This window comes from Oryzias melastigma, linkage group LG17 (assembly GCF_002922805.2).
Source record: "Oryzias melastigma strain HK-1 linkage group LG17, ASM292280v2, whole genome shotgun sequence".
Taxonomy (NCBI): Eukaryota; Metazoa; Chordata; class Actinopteri; order Beloniformes; family Adrianichthyidae; genus Oryzias; species Oryzias melastigma.
Genome location: NC_050528.1, coordinates 32,473,374 through 32,496,970, shown reverse-complemented (window position 1 = coordinate 32,496,970; position 23,597 = coordinate 32,473,374). Strand labels below are relative to the sequence as shown.

Here is a 23,597-nt window from a genome sequence, read left to right as displayed (position 1 = left end):
GTAACACGACACTGATGTGACAGCAGCACAGAAACACGGCCACCTTCAAACCCAAACAAGCCGGAGTAATCACTGTGAACCGGCAATCTGCTTCACATTTCTGAAAACAGGAAAATGCTGCTTCGCATCCAAAACTCTCAAGTCTTACTGCTTCTTATGTGATTTCTGAACAGGTAGGTTTTATTAGATGGATTTCTAATATTTGGGATTAAAGGATCAAAGCTTCAACAGTAACAAACTCACTCATTTTCAGTCCGGTTTAATTTACTTTTTTCCAAAAAAAAACGAAACCTACAATAATCAAGTTCTTTGTCGTGATGGTCAAAATGTCCTTGTGTTTCTGAAGGTGTGACTTTTGACCTCTACACCTGCAAAACCTGAAAACTTCACACCCATTCAATGTTCTTTTCTGCACACTAATTAATCAGAATCTGATTCATAAATTAAATAAAAGATAGTAAGGAAAACAACAAACAGTTTTTAATTAGAAATCTAAATCTAAATGGTTGATATAAAATATAAAACAAACAGACGAATTAAGAAAAAAACTAGAAAAATCTTTTCATGCCTGATCTTTTATCCATCTCCATTCCCTGAAATTCATACAAGAATCCTCAAAGTGAAATGCTTCTGTTTAAAGTTCAAATTTTGTAAATGTCTTAGACTACTAAGAGAAAAGAAGTCCATGACTGTGAGGGAATTCCTTCACTACTAACTATTTAGTGCACTAATATATAAGGTGGTCACCATTTTTTGTTGGGTGTTCAAATCTTTATTTTTCACAATCTAGAGCCCTGTACATTTCCCAGAAATCTCTGCGAAAAATAGTTTGCCTAAATGTTCACCAAATTGGGGAATATAGGCCAAAATGCATTAAGTAAGAGTATAGGTCGCAGATGCCAAAAAAAGCACAATAAAGAAGAAAAGGAAAAAAAAAAAAAATCACACTGGAATAAAAGTAATTTTGTGGCAAAAAGAATGGCTAACAAAACTGACTGAATCCAGTGTTCCTCCGTTTGTTTGCGGATTCACATGACTCTTCTGGTTCTTCACTCTGACAACTCAAGACACTTGTATGAAATGTTTGTGTCAAAAGGAGATGCTGCACTGCTGAGGTGCATCTCCGCTCCCTGAGATCAGAAGAGTTTTTCATAAGTATGGATCGGTAGCCGACATTCTTTGGCCGCGAGGGTGAGATCAGAGGGGTTCCTCCGTATTCGGGGATTACTGCGGTTCCTAACCCTTGCTCATAATGGGGGATTACTGTGTAAGCACTCTTCATTACTGTAACTGTATTTAGCTTCAAGAAACATAGAAGATGCTGAATAAGTGTCTAATATATTACCGCAATGTGTTAACAATTATTCGGAAAACAATAAAGAATATGCTAACAAGTCATCCAAATTCTATATCACTTTAACCCTTTAATACCCGAGGCATCGCCAGTGATGCTTAAACATAAAATCATTAACACACTGTTGCTTTTCAACCATTAACACAATGATTTCAGCAGATTTTAAAGGAGAACAGCGGCTCGTGCTGGGTTAACAATGAAAAACATACAGTAAACTAAAGAATATAAACACTGGAGGTTCTGTCTTAAAGATTTAAATCACTAAATCCATTGATGTCATCATCGTCTGTCTCATCAGAATAACTCCATTGAGGCAGACGCTACGTCTTCTTCTTTGCTGTCAGTAGCAAATACTGACACGCCTACAGCACCCTCTGGTGGTTGTTAGGGGGAAAATACCAAAACAATGAGCCTAGGTAATTAAAAAAAACACGTCGAGCAACTGGGCAAACTGTGAAAAAAAAACATGAACAACACAGTAGGTTTATGTTTTATAACTGATTGAAGTTTCCATCATCAGAATTGTGTAGCTTTTTTCATAGGTTTTTACATCTGTAAACATTAAAGGAGTAAGCATGTATCCAGTTACATTAAAATCCAGTGAACTGGATAGTCTCACACTATCTCGTATTTTAGGTGTTCAGAAACATAACCTGCAACGTCCTGATTATTCCTAACGAGGATAAAACAGGCCAATTGTCTCATACGATTATCTGAGGGGAGTGTAGCTCCTCCCCCTTGTTTTATGCTTTCACCTAACACAGTTGGGACACCCCCCGTTAAATGTAGTGTCAGAGCCAAGACTTAAAACTAGGATTGATCTGATTGGTTGTTGACAACAAACTAGGATTGATCTGATTGGTTGTTGACAACAAACTAGGATTGATATGAGTTACATTAAACCAATACTTTTTCTTTTTGTGTTTACTGGTAGTTATAAACTAAAGCTGTTTTTAGTTTTTTTTAAGACAAAGAAAATACAGTGTTCCGAGTGACCCGCCCCCCTCAGTGGGAGTGGCCATGTTTTACCTGCGGTCCCTGCCGCTGAACGGCACCACATGGATTCCCAGGGGCCCGCCGTCGTTAGAAACCTCCACCACTTTGACAATGTCTCTGGGAGACGGGTGGATGAGACCGGGATGGAGGGGTGAACGGAGAAAAGAAAGGGTGGGGGGGGGGGCCAAGTGGGCAGAACAAAAACAGGAAATGAGGGGAGTGAAGGGAAAAACAAAACAGAGGAAAACTCAACTTTTCAAGAAAATTAAAAGAAATATGTGAAACAATATAAATTATAAAGAACAAATAATGAACAAAAATAAAGGCATTAAACATCAAGACTTTAAGAACATAAAAAACAACTAAAAACATGCAAAAATTAAATAAAAGGTTGTTTTCAAACTGTAAAGACACTTTTTCCCATTTTAAATGTCCCTAAAGCTGTGTGGATTTGTGTTTTTGCAGCAGTGGTTTGGGCACTTTCCATCAAATCAAGGAAGACCACAAGATCCTAACGCACATCCCAGAGTTTCTGCTGCGGCTTCATGAACAAACCACTAATTTAGGGGACGTGCACACAAACAAAGCTTGATTTATCAGGGGGAACAATATTACCTTCTCACAGGAAGAATTCTCTTCCTCTGCTGAAGGAGAAGTAGAGAAAACTTCCTGACAGGATGTCGGATCAAATCATCAGCCGGCCCCCGCTGCATACCTGCAGATCTGGCTGTGCATCTCAATTATCATTTCTCTGACATGAGTGACATGCCGAAATGTGTCGATCCCATCCGCCACAAAGCAGCATGTAAGGAGTTTGGAAATCGGAAGTTGACAAATTTTTTTTTTTTTTTTTCATAGATGGATTTGAAGCAGCTGGAAACAATGGAGGAGAACTGCGCTCAGCACAGAACATCCTGAGCTTCAATTTTGTTTGAAAGCTTGTCTGGGAGGATAGAAAACGTTGATGCCATGCTTTGACCCCTTTGAAAGCGGAAAAAACAGTCACTCCCTTTTTTGTTCACACTGGCACACTTCACGAGACGCCAAATCCAATCCAATCCACTCTCAGTGACTTTGATTAACTCGGGGAAAAATAAGGCCCTTTGTCAACAACCAAGAGGCAGAAGGAGCCTCCATGAAATCACAGCAACAATAATACCATACCTGCATATTAAGCTGGAAGCATGCAACAGAGCAAAATAACAAGACAAAAAGGAGGCTTTAATAAAGGGAGCTGGGCCGGTTGGTGCGTGGGAGAGCTCTGATGGTGAGAGCTGGATCGCTTTTGCTCCCATAAAAGATCATTATGTAAATCAGAGGCGGCTTTAAAATGAGATTTTCTAAAACAAACCTGGACTGAAACAAAGAAGCTCCTGGATGAGGCTGGAAAGTGATTGTTATGAGAAGAAAGACACAAGGAAATGTGTTTCTTCTGCTGGTGCTGAATGTGTAGAAGAAGATATCAAATGTTTGTTTAAATTTGAATTGAGACAGAAGCTGTTGCATTCATGAATTGATGTTAAGATCTGAAGGAGCTGGATACAAAAGAGATTAGTACGGTGGCCCTAAAGTGCAAAAACATACAAATTACTCAATGTAAAACCACATTATGGAACAAAACAGCAATCAAGACAGCAAAAGATAATAAAAATCATTACATTTTGACAATGTAATAAAATCAAGGCAAAAATTCCAGAAAAACAAAACACAATTGCAAATAAAGTAATATAAAAAAGGGAAACATTTTGGGAAAAGAAGGAAGTTCCAGAAATCTAAATGAAATATTAGAAAATGACAGGAAAAAAAGAAACACCTTAAGGTAGGTACTGTTGGACATCACTGGTGGGATGATGAGGTTTTTTCCTTTTCCACCAGAAGTTATTTGGTATGGTAATATCTCCAGACGAGCAATATTTCTTTAACCCTAAAAAACCCACTACATCAAATAAATAGCAGAAATTCACTTTTTTCTTTTTTTTTTTTTTATCAAGATGTTTTTGAACCCCTTGAGGATGTCCACAAACAATGCAACATCTTTTATTTTATTGAGATATTGATAGTTTATAATACTTCAGTTTTTTGCTTGCAACAATGTTAGCTTAAGATGAAAAAATATTGACATGAGTTTATATATATATATATATATATATATATGTATATGTGTGTATATGTGTGTGTGTGTGTGTGTGTCCCTGACGTGATAGTTCATAAAAAAAGAAAAACAAACAAACAAAACACCAACTGTTTTTTATAGAATCATTTAACAATTAATTTTACATTCTTTCAATCCAGAAAGTAATAAAAAAACTGAATAATAATAGATGAGTTATTATCATTATAAAGTTTAGAAACGTAGAAAAACTTTTTTCAGCCTAAAGCGTTTTTGAGACGTCACCATAGACTGTATAATCAATGGACAGCTCAACCATTTCCCCCTTGTGTTCCAAACAGGAAGTACCCACTGCTTCCAAGAAGCTCAAAGTCCCATAGACTTCCACTGACAAAGACAGTTATTTCTCCGTCATTTCATTTGTCAGAATAATAGTTCTTGCTCTGAAATACTCTTCTTAACATCTTCTTTCTAATCCTATTTTTTGAACACATATTTTTTCTTCATCTCCAGTTATTCAAGTTCTAAAGTGACCAATCAAATGCCTCAGAACGACTTGGACTAATAGCTGTCGAGAGGATTCAAATGGCGGCGCATCTATCAGGAAGCCTCTGGGACGGATTGGGCCTGATTTTGTGAGAGCTGGAAGAAAGGCATTTTCTCTGGGTGACATCTCACCTCACTTTGTCCAGTTCATATAAACGGTCTATGGGTTTCACGGAGGCAGACATTTTTAAATGAGTAGAAAAAGCCCTTCTACTGCCCCTAGTGGAATGACGATGAACCACAGGGTAGAAAACAAGGACCAAGGCTTTTACAATGACTTTTCTAGGACAGTTTAATGCGATAGCCATCTCAGAAATGAGGGCATCAAATGTTGATATTGAGCATAGAATGTATATAAAATAACTGGACAGAGCAAGCCCCCCTCCTTCCGTGTTCATATAGGAAGTACCACTGGGTTGCAAAAAGGCCAAAGTCCCATTGACTTACATTGAGAAACAGACAGTTATTTCTCAGTCATTTTATATGTCAGAATAATAATTCTTCTTCTGCTGCTTTCTGATTAACTTCTTTTTTCTAATCCTTTCCATTATCACAAGTTATTAGAGTTATAAATTGACCAATCAGTTGGCTCAATAAGCGTTTGTGGGTCTGACGTCGACCGTCTGGGGCGTTTGAGTGACAGATGACAGGAGGCCAATGGGAGCAGACTTCATCAATGAGTCCGTGAAGACCTTTTAACACCTACTTTACAATTCAACAATGTACCAATCATTGTCCTACTGTTGTTTTCCTCAATGGAATGTACCGATGCAGCAGTTTAAAACAACAAGAGGAGCATGCTGTCGACATTTTTAGATGAGGATTTACTCTGTAGAAATAGATTTCACTCTGAGGTTATGTGCTTTGGACTTTTTGGTTTGTTTAACATTCGTTTTTCTTTATTTCACTGTTTTGATTGTAGCTTATAAATTATAAGTTGCATATATGTGCATAAAATCACCAACCAAAGTTTCATCTTCGCTGCACTTTTCCAGCTTCAGCCTGAATTAGACGCAGCCGTCTGAGGAGCGCGAGACAAACTTCAATGGATGTTGTCGTATTTTCAAACAGATAAAAGATCCAGCTGTTCACTTGTTAGGATGGTTATTTATTTTAAATACCGCTGAACGCCCTTCTCACGTGCATCTGATCAGACTGTGGCCGCGCATGTGAAGGGTCAGCGGCGTCACCCACATGCTCCTTTTATCTCGACTAAAAGGAATAAATGTAAGTAAATCCCAAAGGACCGCTGACAGAATCAAATGTTGGAATGGTTCTCCCTCAAAGGCTTCAACAATGACTCCTACAATCAGCCCAGTCTCGGTAAAATGCGTACAAATGCCACGATTTGAGAAATACCGTGTATAATATACCCCAAAACCGGTTTTTGTGTGCATATAATACGCGCGGTCCTAAACGTGTTAAAACGTGTTTTCCACGTTTGACACGTCCCCTGGTGGAGGCGTGAGCATCACAGACAGCCCCACAAACAAACAATTTGCTTTTCTAACCCTAACCATAACCGTAATCCTAACCTTAACCAGGAACAACGTCATTTAGAAAAGAGCCGGAGGACTTCTGACCACGTGATCAAAACCAAACCTAAAAAGCCATTCTCCCGAGCCGCCGCTATTGAAGCTGTTTACATCCGCGGTCTCGTGGTCGAGGTGTGGAAAGAGGCGGACGGTTGCAATAAACTCACTCCTGATTGGCGACAGAACTTCCTGTAGATTCCATGACTCAGCTATGACTCAGACCAATCGCTGGAGATTGTTTGCAAATGGCGGTATCCGTTTCAGGAATTGACGGTGAAAGCGGCGGCCTACTTTTGCGAGGAGAGGAAGTAATGCATTTCCAATGGGGAACCTCATTGCTTGCTCTGTCCATTATTTTTACAGTCTATGATATTGAGTTAGGGTTCTGGATTAACCCTTGTGCTCTCTTATGGGGTCCAGATGACCCCACTTTTAATGTAAACATGCCTAGGATAACACAAGGGTTACAGTCAGTGTAACAGTGCAAGACATAATAACTACTTTTTCTTCTTTTTTTGTTTTATTTCATTTTGATTTCTGGAAATTCCTTTTGTTTTTTTGACATGTTTGTATTTTTTATACATTTTGGTTTCCTCGAATTGTGAGCTACACAAACTACGGTTTCTGTGAACAAAGTTTACAGAAGCTGTTGACTGCAACACAAATTTTGCTAAAACCATAAAAAAAGAAAAATGTTAATTATAATGTCTATTACAAAAGTGCAAGTCAACATTTTGAAATGTTGTTTTAATTTCTAGAGTGTAATGTGTTTTTTAAATAATTTCTTTTGCCTTTTAATTGCGATCGTCAATATGTTTTTGCCTTGTTGATGTGATTTTACACTTCCCGGCCACCGTACATTAAACAATCTCAATAAATTCACAGAGGTAAACCTCATTGACATGGCAGGAATAAAGGAGGTGATAGGAGACTTACTCCAAAGACCTGATGGGGGTGTGTTCCATGCAGGAGTCCGCCCGGCCCACCGGCTCGATCCTTCCATTTTCCTCCTCTCTCGTCTCTTCCTGGATAAACAAAAGAGAAAGAAAGAGGAGCAGAAGGTGAGAGACAATAACACTTATGTTAATCACCATCTGCTGCAACACATTAAAAGCTATCATGCCAAAGTTTGGAGAAAAAAAGTGGTGGAAACATGTGGTAAAGCTGCTATCATGTCAGAAATCTGTGCTGGAAGGCGGCAGCCTCAGCAGTTTGAATCAAACTAACACACAGCCATTGCTGCGTGTTGACATAGCATAAGCTGCTCTCCAGCTCGACTTGCCAACAAAGTGGTTGCAACTAGATTATCCACAGTAAACAAAGAAAACAATGTGAAAAGTGTTGTTATTTGTTTTATTGCCATTTCGCTCGTCCTTGCAGCACACTCATATTAGCCTACGTGCTGGATGCGGTCCAATCAGCTTAGAGCTTTTGACAGCCCACGTGTTGCACAGCAATCATCCTGCAAAAGGGTTTACAAACAGATTTGAGGGATCGGGGATGCGGAGCTAGAAACAACATTTTTCTTCCCTGGCATTCCCCAGATTCCCTCTCCTGCTAGCATCCTAAGCCTCTTGTTAGCATGCTAAAGTCTTTAAACTCCAGAACAGGTCGGCATCAAAAACAAACCACGCTGAGTCGCAGACCTGGCCAAGTCGGAAGGAGAAAACCGGAGGAGGCCTTCCACAGGTGTAAAAATACATGCCCTCCGAATCTTCAAAATGACACCCTTCTCGATTTTTCCTTCCACTGTGAAGGCGACAGACATGACTTGTTCACACAACAGGAAGAGGAGCTACGAAAGATCATTAAAATTGCAGGGTGGGGGGGACGACACCAGAGAGGAAAGACAAACCGCGCAGACGCTCAGCTACTGGCCTCATCAGTATGAAAATGAGCCTGCCGTTTCCGTGGCTGCCGTGCGGTTGCCATGACACTTGGTTGCCTGGAGGACATGCCGCTACAGGGCACAGCAGAAGTGTGAGCAGGTGTGTGCAAAGACTTTTGGCTGCTGCCTGCTTAAGTGAAGAAGCCACTCTGTTGGACCAAAGCGCCGATAAATCTGACCCTCTGATAAGATGGGCAAAAATGAGAGAAATCTGTATTGATCTTTTCTTTAACTTTCATGACAATACAGAGGCTAACTTACTCTAATATGTAGTCCTAAAAACAAGAAGTTAAAGTCAGTAGAATGACTGATAGCATCAAGTCGACAAAACACTTGTGACGCTTTCCAATGTTCATCATTACATAAGACACTGAGGAAGAGCGACAGCAGAAAGGATGAGTTATCTTCGGAGGGAAACCAAATGAGATGTGCATTCATGAGACGCCACAGGCAGGCGCACCGCAAATCCTTCATTCCAGTCCACGGCCTCCCTGAAGGTGCAGACTGCACACCGACACGTCTATCATCCGTGTGGGTGTGTGAGCCGCACAAACTGCACTTTCTGTCGACAAACTGTTAGGTAAGACAACAAATTAGCTAAAATCCTACACATGAAATACGTTATTTTGACTTTAAAACTTTGATCGAAGTGAAAAAAGCTACAACTGATGTAAAAAAAACTTAGTATGATAAAGATAATCAGGTTGATATACTGTCATCTAGAAGCACAAATGCCAAACTGCAGCAATTAGGTATTTTTTGTCAATGCCCAACAAACGTGTTCAATTTTAAACAAGAACTCCTAACGGTTATGTTTTTTCCCGTTTTAAGCTTTAAGCTGATTAAAGTTTTTTTTTAATTTTTTTGTAATCTAAACACGCCACAAGCTCCCTGTAGATCCATGTTTGTCTTTGTTTTCCTTGTTTGAGCTGGTATCTGGCTCAAAACTGTATGACTGGATAGCTCTGAGGGGGCTGTAAGGAGAAAACGTAAACAAAAGGATGATGGGAGATGGGGGCAGGCTTACTCTGCGCCAACAGTCTCGCCCTCAAGATAAATTTTAATGAACCTCTGCATATCTGCAGAAACTATGCCCTCAAAAACAACACTGGTTTGGGGGGTTTTCCCCTAAAAACGGTACAACCATAACTAAATAGATTAAAAACTAGATACATGGCATTCCCTTTAAGCTTAATGAAGCCACTGAAAATCCCAGAGCTGAGAGCTGAAAATGCTGGTGCTGAAAGTTTGCTAAAATATTAGCTAAATGCTAAAATAACCCAAAACAAAGGAAGACTGTCTAATTTTGCTAAAACAGCTAGCATACATTCAGTCATTCATTTTCTATACCGCTTTGTTCCTTTCGGGGTCGCGGAGGTGCCGGAGCCTAAGCTGGCTACTGATGAGCGAAGGCGGGGTTCACCCTGGACAGGTCTCCAGTCTGTATCAGGGCAACAGCTAGCTAATATCAGCTAAACTCAAAATTATCCTAAAACAGTAATTGCTAAACATTTGCTTTGGGGCATATTTTGCTCACTATTTCCAAAAGTATAAACTTTATGAATACCAAAAGTAAAGGCAGTAATGTCCTGAATGAGCTGAACATTTTGATACCAAGATTACTGAAACCACTGAAAGTGTGTTTGAGTTTTTACATGCAGAGAAACGAACGGAAAGATGCAGGAGAATCACTACAGTGTGAATGCTGTAAAGCATAAAGCAGAAATGTTGCATTTTTGTAGCTCCAACTATAAACACTAAAACTTATAGTATTTAGCATCAATTTATTTTATGTTAAATATCATCAGTTAAAAGTTGAAAAAGTGACTAAAGAGAGAGCATAATTAACGGACCTGAAGTCTGATCTACAGTAGATGCATAACAACATTAATATTTCATGGCTATACAGAGGGCGGGGGTTAATGGCGATGAGGTAGACAGGCAGGTAGGTTTGACGACCAGCAGACAGTGTGGTTTGAAGTGGAGTCATTGTTTCCTGGATGTGCAGAGGCAGGCAGGCGCTTCTCAAGGCCAGAGGCTCATTAAAGATTAATGGGGGAATTTATCGGGGTCTGTCTTCCCTATTTCTCAGACTAAATGAAGTGGTCGGAGCTTTCTGTGTATGTAAGGGAGAGCCAGAGTGGCCTAATGCTGCACTTTAATGAAGTTCCCTTTACTGCAACTTTGAACACATCATCAGTTTCAAACAGAAGTGGATGTATTCAGCCTGGAGGGCAAATGAGTATTAGTTGTCTGTGAGAGTCCTGTGGTCTGTGAAAGGTCACATGAATTCCCAGATGAGCCATCCTTTGGTTGCTTTTTGACCTTTTGTTAGCACATTCAAATCCTAAAAGGAGAATTATGTTCAGTAGAAACGGAAACATTCCCAGAAGATGCTGACACGTCCTCGCCAAGTGACCATTTGCATTTACTGAAAGTGATGTTGGTCTGCAGCAGGGGAATCAGACTCCAATCCTCGAGGGCCTGAGCCTACTTACCTACTGCCGATGACCTGATTTGCCAATAAGAAGCTGCAGAAGTGGGAGTGTTTGGAAAGAAGTAGGGCCATGGATTGACACTTCAAACATTTCAGCAATCACAGCCTCGACAGTGACCACGTTTACTGCAGGACAATCAGAAAGACTGGAAGTAATCAGATATATGCAAATGTATATGGAGATGCAATCATCAGAAAATCTGATCTACATGGTGATCCATCATTTGAATTCATTTCAGAGGACTGTGTCTGTCTGTAAAGACGCCATTTTTGAACTGGCTGTGCAAAATCTCCACCAATCTGTTTTTAGTAAAAATCCCAATGCAGAGGTTTGTAATGTTAACCTTGACAATGTGTGAACTACTACATGTGTAAAAGAAACATTTTCTGTTTATTCTCCACAAGGAATATAATGACAGTTGCCATGAACACACAACACTAACTTGGGGTCTTGTGTGAGTTTCTTCTATGGCGTTTCAATTACACACGCGCATATACAGTGACTCACATTGGATAAAGGTGTTAACATGCAAGACAAGCTTTGCAGCAAGAAACCTTAACGTGACAGTCCATAGTCTAACTATTGTATGTATCACAAACGGGTGGACAGCTGGTTCCACTTGTAGCTGGTTTATTAGTTCAGACAGGAACTAAGCACAGATAAAAATCCACAAAACTAAATCAGTCAGACAGGTAGATATGAGTCTTGAGCATGGGATCATCCAAGAAGAGACTAGAGATGTTAGAGTCCAGGTGAGGGTCAGGGCAGGCAGCAGGCAGTCAGAGAGTTAGCAGGGTCAGAAAAAGAAGATCAGGTCCACATAGAAACGCTCGGTAATGCTGGCATGGTGGCACAAACAATACTTCGCACCGAGTGAGGATCTGTGCACTAAAAGGGTAACCAAACCAGGAAGTTGGAGGGTGACTCCACCCACTACCAAAATTTGAAAATCCAGTCACAGGGGTGGGGCTTGGGGACTGGACTGTTATCATTACTGGAGCTGCAGATCACTTCTGAAACTTACATGGATTGACCAATCACAAAATGCAGCTGTAATACCTTTATTCAACCTGTAGGGGGAAGCACACAGGCGATTTTTCACTATGTTTTGAAGAATTAAAAAAAGTTTGTTTTAATTTGTCAAAAATGTGGCTGTGACCAACAGACAGCACTTTTAAAGCTTCATTTATAGAGATCGACAGCCAAATAAAGTTAATTTAGGGTTTGGTTACGCTTTAAATGTACTATGGGTGATTGTCAATGAGTGGCATCCAGGGAGAGTGTGCTGGGGTTGATGGGGGATGTAGTGTGTCTAATACTCTGTCTAATACCAGAGGGGGAGAAAGAGTTCTGATTCCTGATAGTCTAACTGCCATAATTTGGTTTTGTATCTAGAGAAAATTGATAACTTAGAAATCTGGCAATCAGATATTTGGTGTACACATAAACAGACTTAGTTATTGGCAACAGAGGACAAAAAACCTAAAAGCACTAACCACTCTCAAAATGACTGACAGTTTTTTCTGAAAACTACTATACAAACGTTAGCAAGGGTGTAAGGATTAATTGATTAAGAGATGAATTGATTGATATTCCAACAGTCCAGCCAGATCTATTGTTACAGCCCAATGTGTGAAAATACTATCTTTAGCAAAGACATGTGACCATGCAGTGAAGTAGAATGCTCTTATAATGTTCCCTTTGGATTATTTTGATGCGGAAAAACACATACAGTATGTGCATATATTTAATTTATACTTGATTATCTTGCAAGAAATACGAGGAATCTGGAAAACTTCACCTGCACTGATCGGTACCGGGTACTGATATCTGAGTGACACTGGTGGAAGTTTTGGCTAAAGATCGATTTTAGCCAAGTGTATCAGATTGTTCAAAAGTCAATGTTGACTATGAATCGTATCGTCAACCACAAATTATGATGTTAATCGAATCATTGTCAAAATGTATCATTATACCCCTAATTTTTAAACTTTTTTCACTGCAGTGTAATCTTTAATATTGACATAACAAAAGAGAAGAAGTGTCAAACCAATTTCTTTTAAACCAGTCATGCAAATTAATATTACCTGATTAGGTAAATGCAACATGTAACCTGAAATGCCACAGCAACACTCAGAATTACTGTGATAAGTTCTTGAGCTTTGTCTTTTAGTGTCAGTGACTTAAACCCATGCTTTGATAAAGCTTCCTCTGTTTTCTTTGTGAGTTCATCTATATGGGAAGCAATACGAACCTGTTATTGATTTGACTGTTGGCAAAAGGAATTTCCCACCACTGCCCTCCTTATGCTCTACAAGCGCAGCTTAGAGGGCTCAATTCCAACACGATACCGTATTCAGCCCATGTAAAAGACCCACCTTGCACATCAGGCTTTGAGCTTTCATTTATGCATGTTTTACACTCTGAGTGCTAAATGTTGGCAATAAATACTAGTTTCTGAATCGCCTGGAGTCGATCCACTTTGGAGAGAAAAATAATGAAGTCTGTTCAATTTCTGGGAAAGTGAAACAAGAAAGACAAAACAATATATGCCTGCACTCTGTTCACCTGACAGGAAGCTCACGTTTAGATTTTCTCACTAACAGCACTCAGAAGGCTCTTCAAAGGCCATCTGAATGGACCTGCTGTGTCAGGGGATGTTCTGATCAAACATCAATGCACAACTTCTGATGTCTTATTCATTAGAAGAGTCTCCAAGGTCTGAGATGCTGCAGCGCGGGTGATGCAGTCGAATGTCAGGCTGACTACAACACAATAATTGCTATTTGACAGCCACAAAAGCCTGTCATTACCAATATTTTCATTTACTCCGGCTTTTGGGTGAGCCGCTTTAAAGCTCTGGGCGAGATCAAAACCAACAATAAGATTCGAGACAACTCAGATGAGTCCGACCTGAAAGGAATTTCTTTGATGTATGTTGATGCTGGACTCGTGGCAACACCGCAATCCATCATTAAAAGCAACCATTCAATTAGAAATCCCTGCACCAATTCAATTAGTCTCTGCAGAAGACAGTTTGATAATGGGATCCTGATAGGTGGACGGTACGGTCAATAATAAGGAATTCATTGAGCGGAGAGGGCGTTATCAGAGTTAATATCATCCTGGCAGCCTGACGGGCTTTTGAACAAGGAAAGGAGGAAGGTGTGTGTAAATGTGGGTTGTATTTTAGCTTTAAAGAGATAACAAGAACTAAAAAGAATGTGATTTAACGTGTATTTTTCTCTTGATAAAACATCATTATGTCCCTTTTTCCTTTGAATATTAGCTGGTAATTTTTTCCAAAAAAACTGTTGTTAAAAGCTTTCTGTAAAGAACCCAAATGTGTTTGGATGTGATAACCATCACCCTGATTAGAAACCCATTTTTTACTAGTTACTGGCCATTTTCAAGGTCTTTTATGAAGAAAATTCAATAATCATTGGGGGTTATTAGCTACTAAGGCTTCTTAAAAAGTGACATTTCCATTATTTTAGGTCATAACTGCCCATTGATTGACAAGTTTAAGACAATTATTTTTTCTTAATTTTTACATGAACATCCTGCAGACGAATTGGAGAAACAGAATCAAAAGTTTCTTTAGAGTATAGGAGTGAAAGTGAGAGCCGAGGCAGAATAAAAGAGAAGGAGAGGCAGGCAGAGGGAGACTGACACGAGGAGAATGGCAGCGAGGCAGATATGGAGACCGAGGAAGAGATTACACAGAGAAACAGCAAGCCACGACAAAAAGCTTGTTCAAAAGGATGACAAACTCGGCTTTAAACCCAGAGGCTGAATTTCAAGACTTTCAGAGTTTTAAGACTTTTTGGTTCAAGTTTGTCAAAGCAAAACAGCAGAGGAAAGTTAGAACTTCCCTCCTCTAACCATCCATCACAGATTTCAACCACTCATCACTTCAGCAAGACTAGAGAGATTTATCTGCGCTTCAGAATCATTTCCTGAATTAAGTAGCACACAAATACTGCTACACATATCAAGACTGTTGGTATCTGACGGTAACTAGATGAAGCATCAAATATTCCCCATCAAAAGAGTCATGAAAAAAGTGAAAATTAGCAGCTACTCTCACCAGGATGTCTAACTAACTTTTATTGAATAAATGTTGCACAAAATGTCACACAAGTCACAAAAGTCAATTTCTTTTTTCCTGTCTCCAGTGAAATGCTTCTTTCAGGGTTGATTCAAATGTCTTCGACTGTCAACTCAATATAACCCAATCAAGTTCTCAAAAACATGTGAAAATGTCACCCACCACTGTTATGGACATCTTTGCTTTAATAGTTGGTTTTTTAACTGTTGAAAATTTTAACATTACCAGGATAAAGTTTTGCGTGTGTGGTGTAGACCGCTAGCGTGTCATTGTAGTGTGACGACTAGAAAAGCAACAACAATGGAGGTCATCCAGCAGTTCGTCTTTTTTTACTTGCTTTACTTTTTGTACATTATGCAGAACAGGAATTTAATGTTGTTTAAAAGGAGATTGTGGGCGGCAAAAAAAAAGTACCTCATAAAGAGAAAAACATCAGAATCGCTAGCTTAGCGCTATAATGGTGCTTTCTAATGTCGTCATCACTTTCTGCCAATCAGCGGTTAGCTACACCGGCTCCGGCCCAACCATCCTGTTCTGTTTTTCTATGAAACTACAGCGGATGAGGGCTCTCAAGAGCTGTTTAATAGGTCCACTTTACAATAGAAACGCTCAAAATACCAAATCAAACCGGACCGTACCGGACTGCTCAGTGGAAATGAGGCTTTGGTCACATGTATGTCAGACGCCAGCTTGGATTGATTGATTCATTGATTGATTCATAGAAGACAACACAATTGTAGGGATGGATCAACCCTCAATACGCTAAAAGAAGGCAAAATATTGACCAACACCAGTACAATTTGGTGGATTTATACAGCCAAAAGCAGTAGTGTTGACCAGTTTTTATAGTATTTAGACTAAACTTCTTCTTCCGTGTTGACACGCTTCTTTACTGTACTTTTTACTAACAATATACTTGAGAAATGAACCAACGTAGATGCAGCAAATCATGATCTAGTGAGCAGGATCAGCTATATGATGAGGGTTCAGATATCAAATCTGCATCAGGAAGTATAGTGAGAAACATTGCATTTTAAACAGGACATTCAACACTCAGGCAGTTCCTATTGGACACAACTGTAAACTGGATTTGGAGAAATTCTGAACTTTTTGTTTGTTTGAATCATAAAACCTTTTTCGTTTCTTTTGCAAGCCCAGCAGAAAACCTCCACCACTTGGATCTCCAGCTGCAACCAAAAGAAGGCCGAGGTGACATGCTTGCAGAGCAGTCGGGAATGCAGGAAGCATACAAAATAATGAGATGATGCAGAGCAGCGCAGACTTTTGTCACCGCTCTATCCCAGCATCTTGAGGATTCACATTGTGAGGCGCAGCAAACCTCACAGTGCATTCACCACCCCATGCCCTAATGATGAGGTGACCAGCTCCAGCCGGTCACAGCGCTTTTCATGTGATGCACCATTTACCAAGATGAGACTCCCAGTGGAGCTGCAGCTCCAGAGCTAAATAGCGGCTAAAGCTGGCTAAACTGCCCCTGTGAGAGAAATGGAGCTAAAGTTAATGGTGACAAGAATTTCCCTCACACTCTGAGCTAGACATGTCAGCCCCAAGGCTGTTATTCTGAGCGACTCCGGCAGTAATGGGTGCTGCTGGGAAGAGGAGCGTGTCTCTACAAACAGGTCCAGGAGCTGGACCTGTTTGTAGAGAGAATGTTTAAAACGTTTACTTTTAAAGACCAACTCCAATGAAAATAATGTTTTTGTGTTTCTAACATGTTCTCGTTGTGACTCAGGAGCAAACCAGTGCAATAAAAATATTAGGCAAACTAGCCGTACAGTTTTAGACCACATACATGGATCTATTCGTCTGGAAGTGACAAAAACATCAAAAGAAGCTTGTGTATCACAAATAGGCTCTTTTTCATCTGTTCTGATTCACATCAATTTGAATGAAGAAATACTCAGAAATGCAACTTTAAGCTTAATTTTCTTTATATATGTCGTCATCACAAAAAAATGCCACAAGACCGTGAAAAACACCAAATACACAATTTTTATTGGAATTGGTCTTTAAATGTTAAACACCGTTAAAGGAGCGATGTGTATCAGTATACAGAGTGAATAAATGGAAAGCATTGAGCAGAGAGATTAAAAATGCCACAATAATATCAAGGTTTAAAAACTATATTAAAAATAGTATCAATAAAAACTACTCATCCCTGAGGTATGGTGTTCATTTCACACTGGTTGATGTTTGTAACTGTAATGTTTTTGTTCGTTCTTCCGCAAACTTCTTTTATTGTATCCTAAAACGACATCATGTTTTGTGTTTTTTTTTTACCGATAAATTTATTGATTTGTTAAAGGGGGCAGATATATATTACAGATATATATACAGATCATATTTTTGCTTCCATCGTGTTTAAGTTTACAACTGAAGGCTGTATTGCATGCTTTCCCTTTATTGAATAAAAATGAAAATGAAGGAAAAAAAGATTCTCCCAGGTGTTCCAAATTTAAGGGTGAAAACGTAAGAAAAAACGAATAGCAAGTTTAATTAAAATAAATTCCGATTCTGCATCAGATTAGAAATAATTTAGGAGGTTCATAGTAAAAAAAATGTTCAAAATATCTAATAATCAAAAACAAAGTAATGAAACGATAAGAGATTCATGTGTTTTATTTCTATTTTTATTTCAGGTTTACTCGGGTTAGATTACTGACAGATCACAGCAGCTCTCATCTGTTAAATCCCCCTCTCTCCTTTGGCCACAGCTGGCACCTGCTCCCATCATCTTCCTCATCCGCCTTTGATCCTTTTATGGACCACTGACAAACTCTTGTTCATGAACCTACGGAGTTCAGCAGAAACTCTCCATTCTTATCTGCACCACGAGTTTCCGACTCTGCCAGAGCCTCAACAGGTGGATTATGTTTCCACAAAGACCCACCATCTGTCTGATCAGAGAGCGTTTTTCTTTGGTGTAATTAGATTTTGGTAGCATGTGATGAACACGGCATTATATGGTTGTGTGCACGCCTGCAACATCCTGACAGCAGGCTCCAGATGACGCTCCCCTTTGGGAAGCTGCACAGCCTCAAGAGGCAGCGAGTCGTCTTTCATCTCCCCTCCGCCTCCCTCTGTCCCTCACAGCTGGAGGGGCTCAGCGCTCCCACAGTTCTGCCACATTCAAACCCAAAGATCAAATGCATCCACAGGCGCAGGAACCAACGGGAGGAAATGTAGGAGATAAAACTTGGAGAAGTCGGCGTCGAAAAGCAGGCGCTTTTGGGAAGAAATGCTGGTGAATGTAGAAGATTGAGTTTCACGTTTGTAGCCAAAACATGATGATGTTTAGATCCTACAGGCTCAGGGAAACACACCAGGAGGCTACAAGTGCGTGAGGACTTGTATCTCACCATTATAAAAGGGCAACTTTGGAGAAATATTTAAATATACCTAATTCAAAATTTGTTGTAGTTTTAAGAACAAATGAATCAATATTAATTTAAAAAAAAACAAACAAAGAAAAAACTTTTAGTTGTAGGAGGAGTAAAATATGATTTTCTTGATTGAATTAAAAACAAGCTCCAAGCTAATTTTATGCAAAACTATCCTGCTTTACTGGTGGAAAGTCCTCAGTCAACCTACAGCCAGCAAACAAACAAAAACCAAAAAAGTGTATCAAGCAGAGAAGCAAAGAAAACACAGCAAGGCCTGCAAAGATGACAAACCCACACAGTCATAAACCCGGAGCCTGAGGTTTGTGTGTGTGGGTGTGACGCTAATAACAGCCTTTTGTTTTGTTGTGACAAAAGGTTCAGATGCTGAATACAACAACAACCTGAGCATTTATGATAAAATAGAATGCAGCTTCAGAGTTCAAAAGTCTTTGACAATGACCTAACCTGAAATTAAGTTATACTAATGAACCAAATGCTAAGAAAAAGCTGGACTTGTAGAAGAACAGAGGAGAGAACGGATCTGTTTTATCATCTGTTGGATTACAGCTCTACACTTGCTGTGACACATTAATGTGTGGAGTGTCCAAAGTCAGTCCTCGAGGCCCAGCTTCCTGCTGGTTTTCCAGAAATCCTGTCTTATCAGCTGCTAATTACCTGGACCAAGTGTATTTGGCCAATCAGGAGCTTCAATAGCAGGTTGCTTGGAATACATGTAGGTAATCCCTAAAGTACCAAGAACTGGAGCCAAAATGAAGGTGCGCACTCTCAAAAATACTGGCAACGCATTCAGTCCTTGTCCCTTTGTTCACGATCAAATTTTCGTCAGCTGCCTCTATTTGAACAAATTCACTGGACGACGCTTGTTCAAAAATGTGTTCAGAAACTTAACGTCCCAGACGCTTGTTGGAGGAGCTAGTCCCAAATGTTTTTAGGCTGTTCGCTACATGGAGCAGTGTCTATGTATAGCTCATATACACCAGATGCCCGATACTCCCCAACTAACTTCTCTTGATATGGAGGAGTAACTGCTCTCTCCGAGTGACCGAGCTTCTAACCCTATCTTTAAGAGAGCACCTAGCCACCCTACAGAGGAAGCTCATTTCACCCACCTGTATTCAGGACCTCGTTCTTTCGGATATGACCCAGACCTCATGACCATAGGTGAGTACTGGAGCGAAGATCAACCAGTAAATTAAGAGTTTTGCTTTTATACTCAGCTCTCTCTTCAACAGGACCAGTACGGAGAGTGTATAACGGTAGCCCCCCCTCCGATCCACCTGTCGATCCAGCGCTCCAATCTTCCCTCACTCGTGAACAAGACCTCAAGATACTTAAACTCCTCCACTTGGGGCAGAAGCACTCCTCCCATGAGAGAAAGCCAACTTAAAGATCTGATTCATTTATTTTAAAGAACTCTATGAAAGCATAGGTAATCATGTCTCCATGTCTGGGTTCATCAGATCATTCAGAGATTTTCCCAGGACGGTGAGGTTCACCATCTACTGCAGGAACTGCATCTGAATGACGGTCGCTTTCAGCGGTACTTCTGTCTCTCTGTAATCCAGTTTGACGACTTGGACTTCACCTGCTGAATCCGCCAATGAACATGTCTTGGGCCAAAGCCGAGTCACTGATTGGTCAACGTGACATGTCTTCTTTGCCAAAGTTCCAATTTTGTAACTCTGGATACACCATGATGCTTACATAGCGCTGTTGCCAGACCAATGCACTGCACCCAATGTTCAAATCGTGCCAAAGGACCTCCAACTAAGTCTTTACACTGACATTGAAACTCTACCGCACAAATCACGTTTGGTGTGAAGAAAGCTTTGGTCACATGCATCCGTACGAGGTGACCTGTTTTGGAGCTGCTCGGAAGGTGGTAGACCAGGCTCCTAAAACTTTGGGGCCACTGAATGGAGAGTCTGGCTGAGGCTGGGCCGTATGAGGTTCCATTTGGGCCAAAAATATGCTTTTGCTTCCACTGTCTATATCTATGGTCCATTTTCAATCTATACTGAACAATTTTAGTGAACATTTGTTCATGTCTTTGTACTACTACGCAATATTTTCAGCGTGTTTCTCTGAAATGACAGGAGCTAACAACGCTAGCAACTGTTGCTAAGGACTTTTCTGATGACCAGATCCAAAGACAATAGCAAATGCAAAGTTTTAAGCATAAAGCTGAAACGTAGCAAAATTGAAGATTACGGTGCATCTGGCAAGTGTATTGGGAAGTATTTGTGAGGATAATTGTAAGTAGCAAGCGCTCATGATGTGCAGGTATGTTGTTGTACGGTGTCTTTACACCTAACTCTAGTTCAGGGGCGTCCAAAGTCAGTCCTCAAAAACCGGTGTCCTACATGTTTTTCAACCAACCTGCCATTGAAGCTCCTTATTACCCAAACACACCTGATCCAGGTCATCAGCAGCAGATAAGGAAGAGTTTCTGGAAAACCAGCAGGAGGCCGACCCTTGAGGACTGATTTTGGATACCCCTGATCTAGTTGTTAGTAAGGTGCGAATACTACCCCCTTACTGATCGTGCAAAGGCTCCTATGCTCTGATTGTCTAATTTCCTGTCTAACAGGCTCAGAGTTTTGGGAGTTGAAATAGTTGTTTGACACACTTTAGTCTCACCTGCTTCATCTGTCCTTACCCTTAAGTGTTGTTTAAGTGTTCACGTCACCTGAACAAAAGTATGTGCATGAACATTTTTGTCTTTCCGCCTCACTTAGTGGTCTATGATCTTGTTATCTCACACAGAGCACCTGTGATCCCTGTACGGGTTTGACCGTTGTTTGCCTGCAGACAGCCCATATCCACCAGTAAGGACAATTGTGACTTAGGCTAAAGAAACAGTCTTTAGCTAATATCTCAACATCAGCTGCTTTCCTACAGCAAGCAGGCTCTAGACACTAAACTAATGAAGTACCTGTTGCATTTTCTAAACAACGCATTTTGAAAAAGCTGATCCTTTTTCATGTGGAGTAAAAGACCAGCAAAATTAGATAAAAATGATACCAAGAAAAGCATCTAAATTACTGAAACATTACCAATCATCCTGGATAATACGACATCAAAGGTGCAAAGAGGAAATATCACTGAGGAATAGAAGGATGGAAATACAAAAGCAGAGGTATTAAATGGAAACTATGAATGCAGAAGATAATGCAGATGGAGAAATGAGGGGAGACACAGACTAAAGGCTGATTACAACAAGGTGACTGTGGATTAACACTGAACTGTTCACACATGTGCAAATAAACACCCACACCATTTATCTGTGCATTCATTCACGCACGCACACACATGCATGCGGTGAGCGCCTCCATTCAACCTCAGCTCCACAGCAGCACCTGCTGGTCATTCGTCCTGCCCCTACGCTCAGCTGCTCTCTTTCATCCGACTGAAAACACACAAACTGCACCATCATGAAGCTCCGCACCAAACCCACATCTGCAACAAATCTCCACACACAATCCATGAAGACGGAACCACAACACCTGAACGTGCAGGTTTCCGTGCGCATAATCCATGCACCTAAGAGCGCACAATCAGATGAGTGTACGTAGAGGCTGGGGTGATTTATGGGAGTCTAGATCAGGTTTGCATGATTTATCCTTCTAAAGCTGCACTGTGCACCTGAGGGACTCAGCTTTCTGCTACACACACAAACACCCACTGTATGGAGGCTTGTTAGTCTGAAAGTAGTGGAGAAAACTGTGTGTGTGTGTGCGTGTGGGTGCGTATGTGTGTACTTGTAATGTAATCTTGCTTTATTTGTTTGTGGGGTTTTGCATCTGTGTGCACACATGTTTACAGCATCAGTTTCATATTACCCAGTCTATCAAAATATATTTCAGACGGTTGAGTGCAAGTGTGTTAAATAACAAGCTACGTGGCATTAATATTCCTGTGCAGGTACAGTAAGTGCAGGTGTGTGTGTGTGTATGTGTGCAGAGCTGCTGTCAGAACGTCTGCGTAACAACATCCCAAGTGAGTCGTGTGAAGCCTCCATCCCACCATGAAAGATAACCGGGTCCCCCAGCAGCCTAATGGCCGACGACACACAGCAGCATCACACATGCACACTCTGGCAGCATCCAGAGCTCTGCATCACTGTGCTGCACGGAGCTCCTGCAAGTCCCGGCAGCTTCAGAGTCATCTTCATTATCTACAGGATCCCATTTAATAAAGGAGAATATTTTTGGTTCAATAAAGATGCTGAAATGCTCTTGAACTACTGCAAAGGAGGACGGTTTTGGGCTCTTTTGGTTTAAAATATGCAAATATATCCTCTTCTCTATACATATGAGATGCTGTGGACATTAAACAGCTCAGTAGGTTACAGTCTATAAATACGAGAGTTTTTGGATAAAGTTTATTGCAGCATTTTCACTCAAACTAATTGCATTGCTCTCTGCTGGCTGTGGCCATTTCAAAACGTTCCCTTCTTAGACTGTGGCCGCTTGAGACTCTATGTCTTAAACATTTGCGGGAAATTTTAAATGTTTTTTTTAGGCTCCAGCTTATTAACATCTTGCTTCTTCTTTTTATTTATTTTCTTTTTACTTTTGTGGAACAAACTCTTTTTTTGACAGAAGGTTAGAAAAATGTTTGGAGGTACCAACCAATAAAACAAAATTGGGACTGAAACTAAAAAACAATAAGTTTACATTCTGAAAACCAATAAAATGTGTGCAAATCAATACATGAACACAGAAACTTGAATTTCAACACATATTCCACAGATTTTTAATCATCCGTCATGGAAAGGATCAAAAAGCTTTGCTAGCTAGCCAGATTCATACAGCACTTAGCACATTACCCACAATGCAGTAGCTATGTAACACTGAAATGCTTTAATGTTCACCTGACACCAACAGTACAGAAGCTAAAAGTAAACAGTTCTTTAGACTTCAACACCAACTTTACTTTTAAAATCTTGGTTCAATCCCTAGCTACTGAGAAACGATATAGTTCAGAACAAGCATTTGGATTTTATAAGTAATTCAGACATCAAGCTCACTACCTTTTTTTAATGACGTCACCACTTTCACAAAGTGATAAACTAATAAATGACATTTTACTATTTACAAATCCATTGTGTTATGATGATAAATCCTTGTTT

General features: G+C 40.2%; 1 protein-coding gene across 10 annotated transcripts in view; it reads right to left on the bottom strand.

Annotated features, from left to right (window-relative positions):
* The window catches only part of LOC112151185 (partitioning defective 3 homolog), a 327,527-nt gene that overhangs the window by 164,805 nt on the left and 139,125 nt on the right, over nt 1-23,597 (bottom strand). For 8 of the 10 annotated variants that reach the window (XM_024279951.2, XM_024279918.2, XM_024279942.2 and 5 more), the window contains exons 6-7: nt 7,478-7,566; nt 2,384-2,467 (exon numbers count right to left, since the gene is read on the bottom strand). In XM_024279951.2, coding sequence (XP_024135719.1) covers nt 2,384-2,467; nt 7,478-7,566 — 173 coding nt within the window. The remainder of the gene's footprint in view (nt 1-2,383; nt 2,468-7,477; nt 7,567-23,597) is intronic. The other 2 variants (XM_024279959.2, XM_036216447.1) reach the window with 1 other exon arrangement.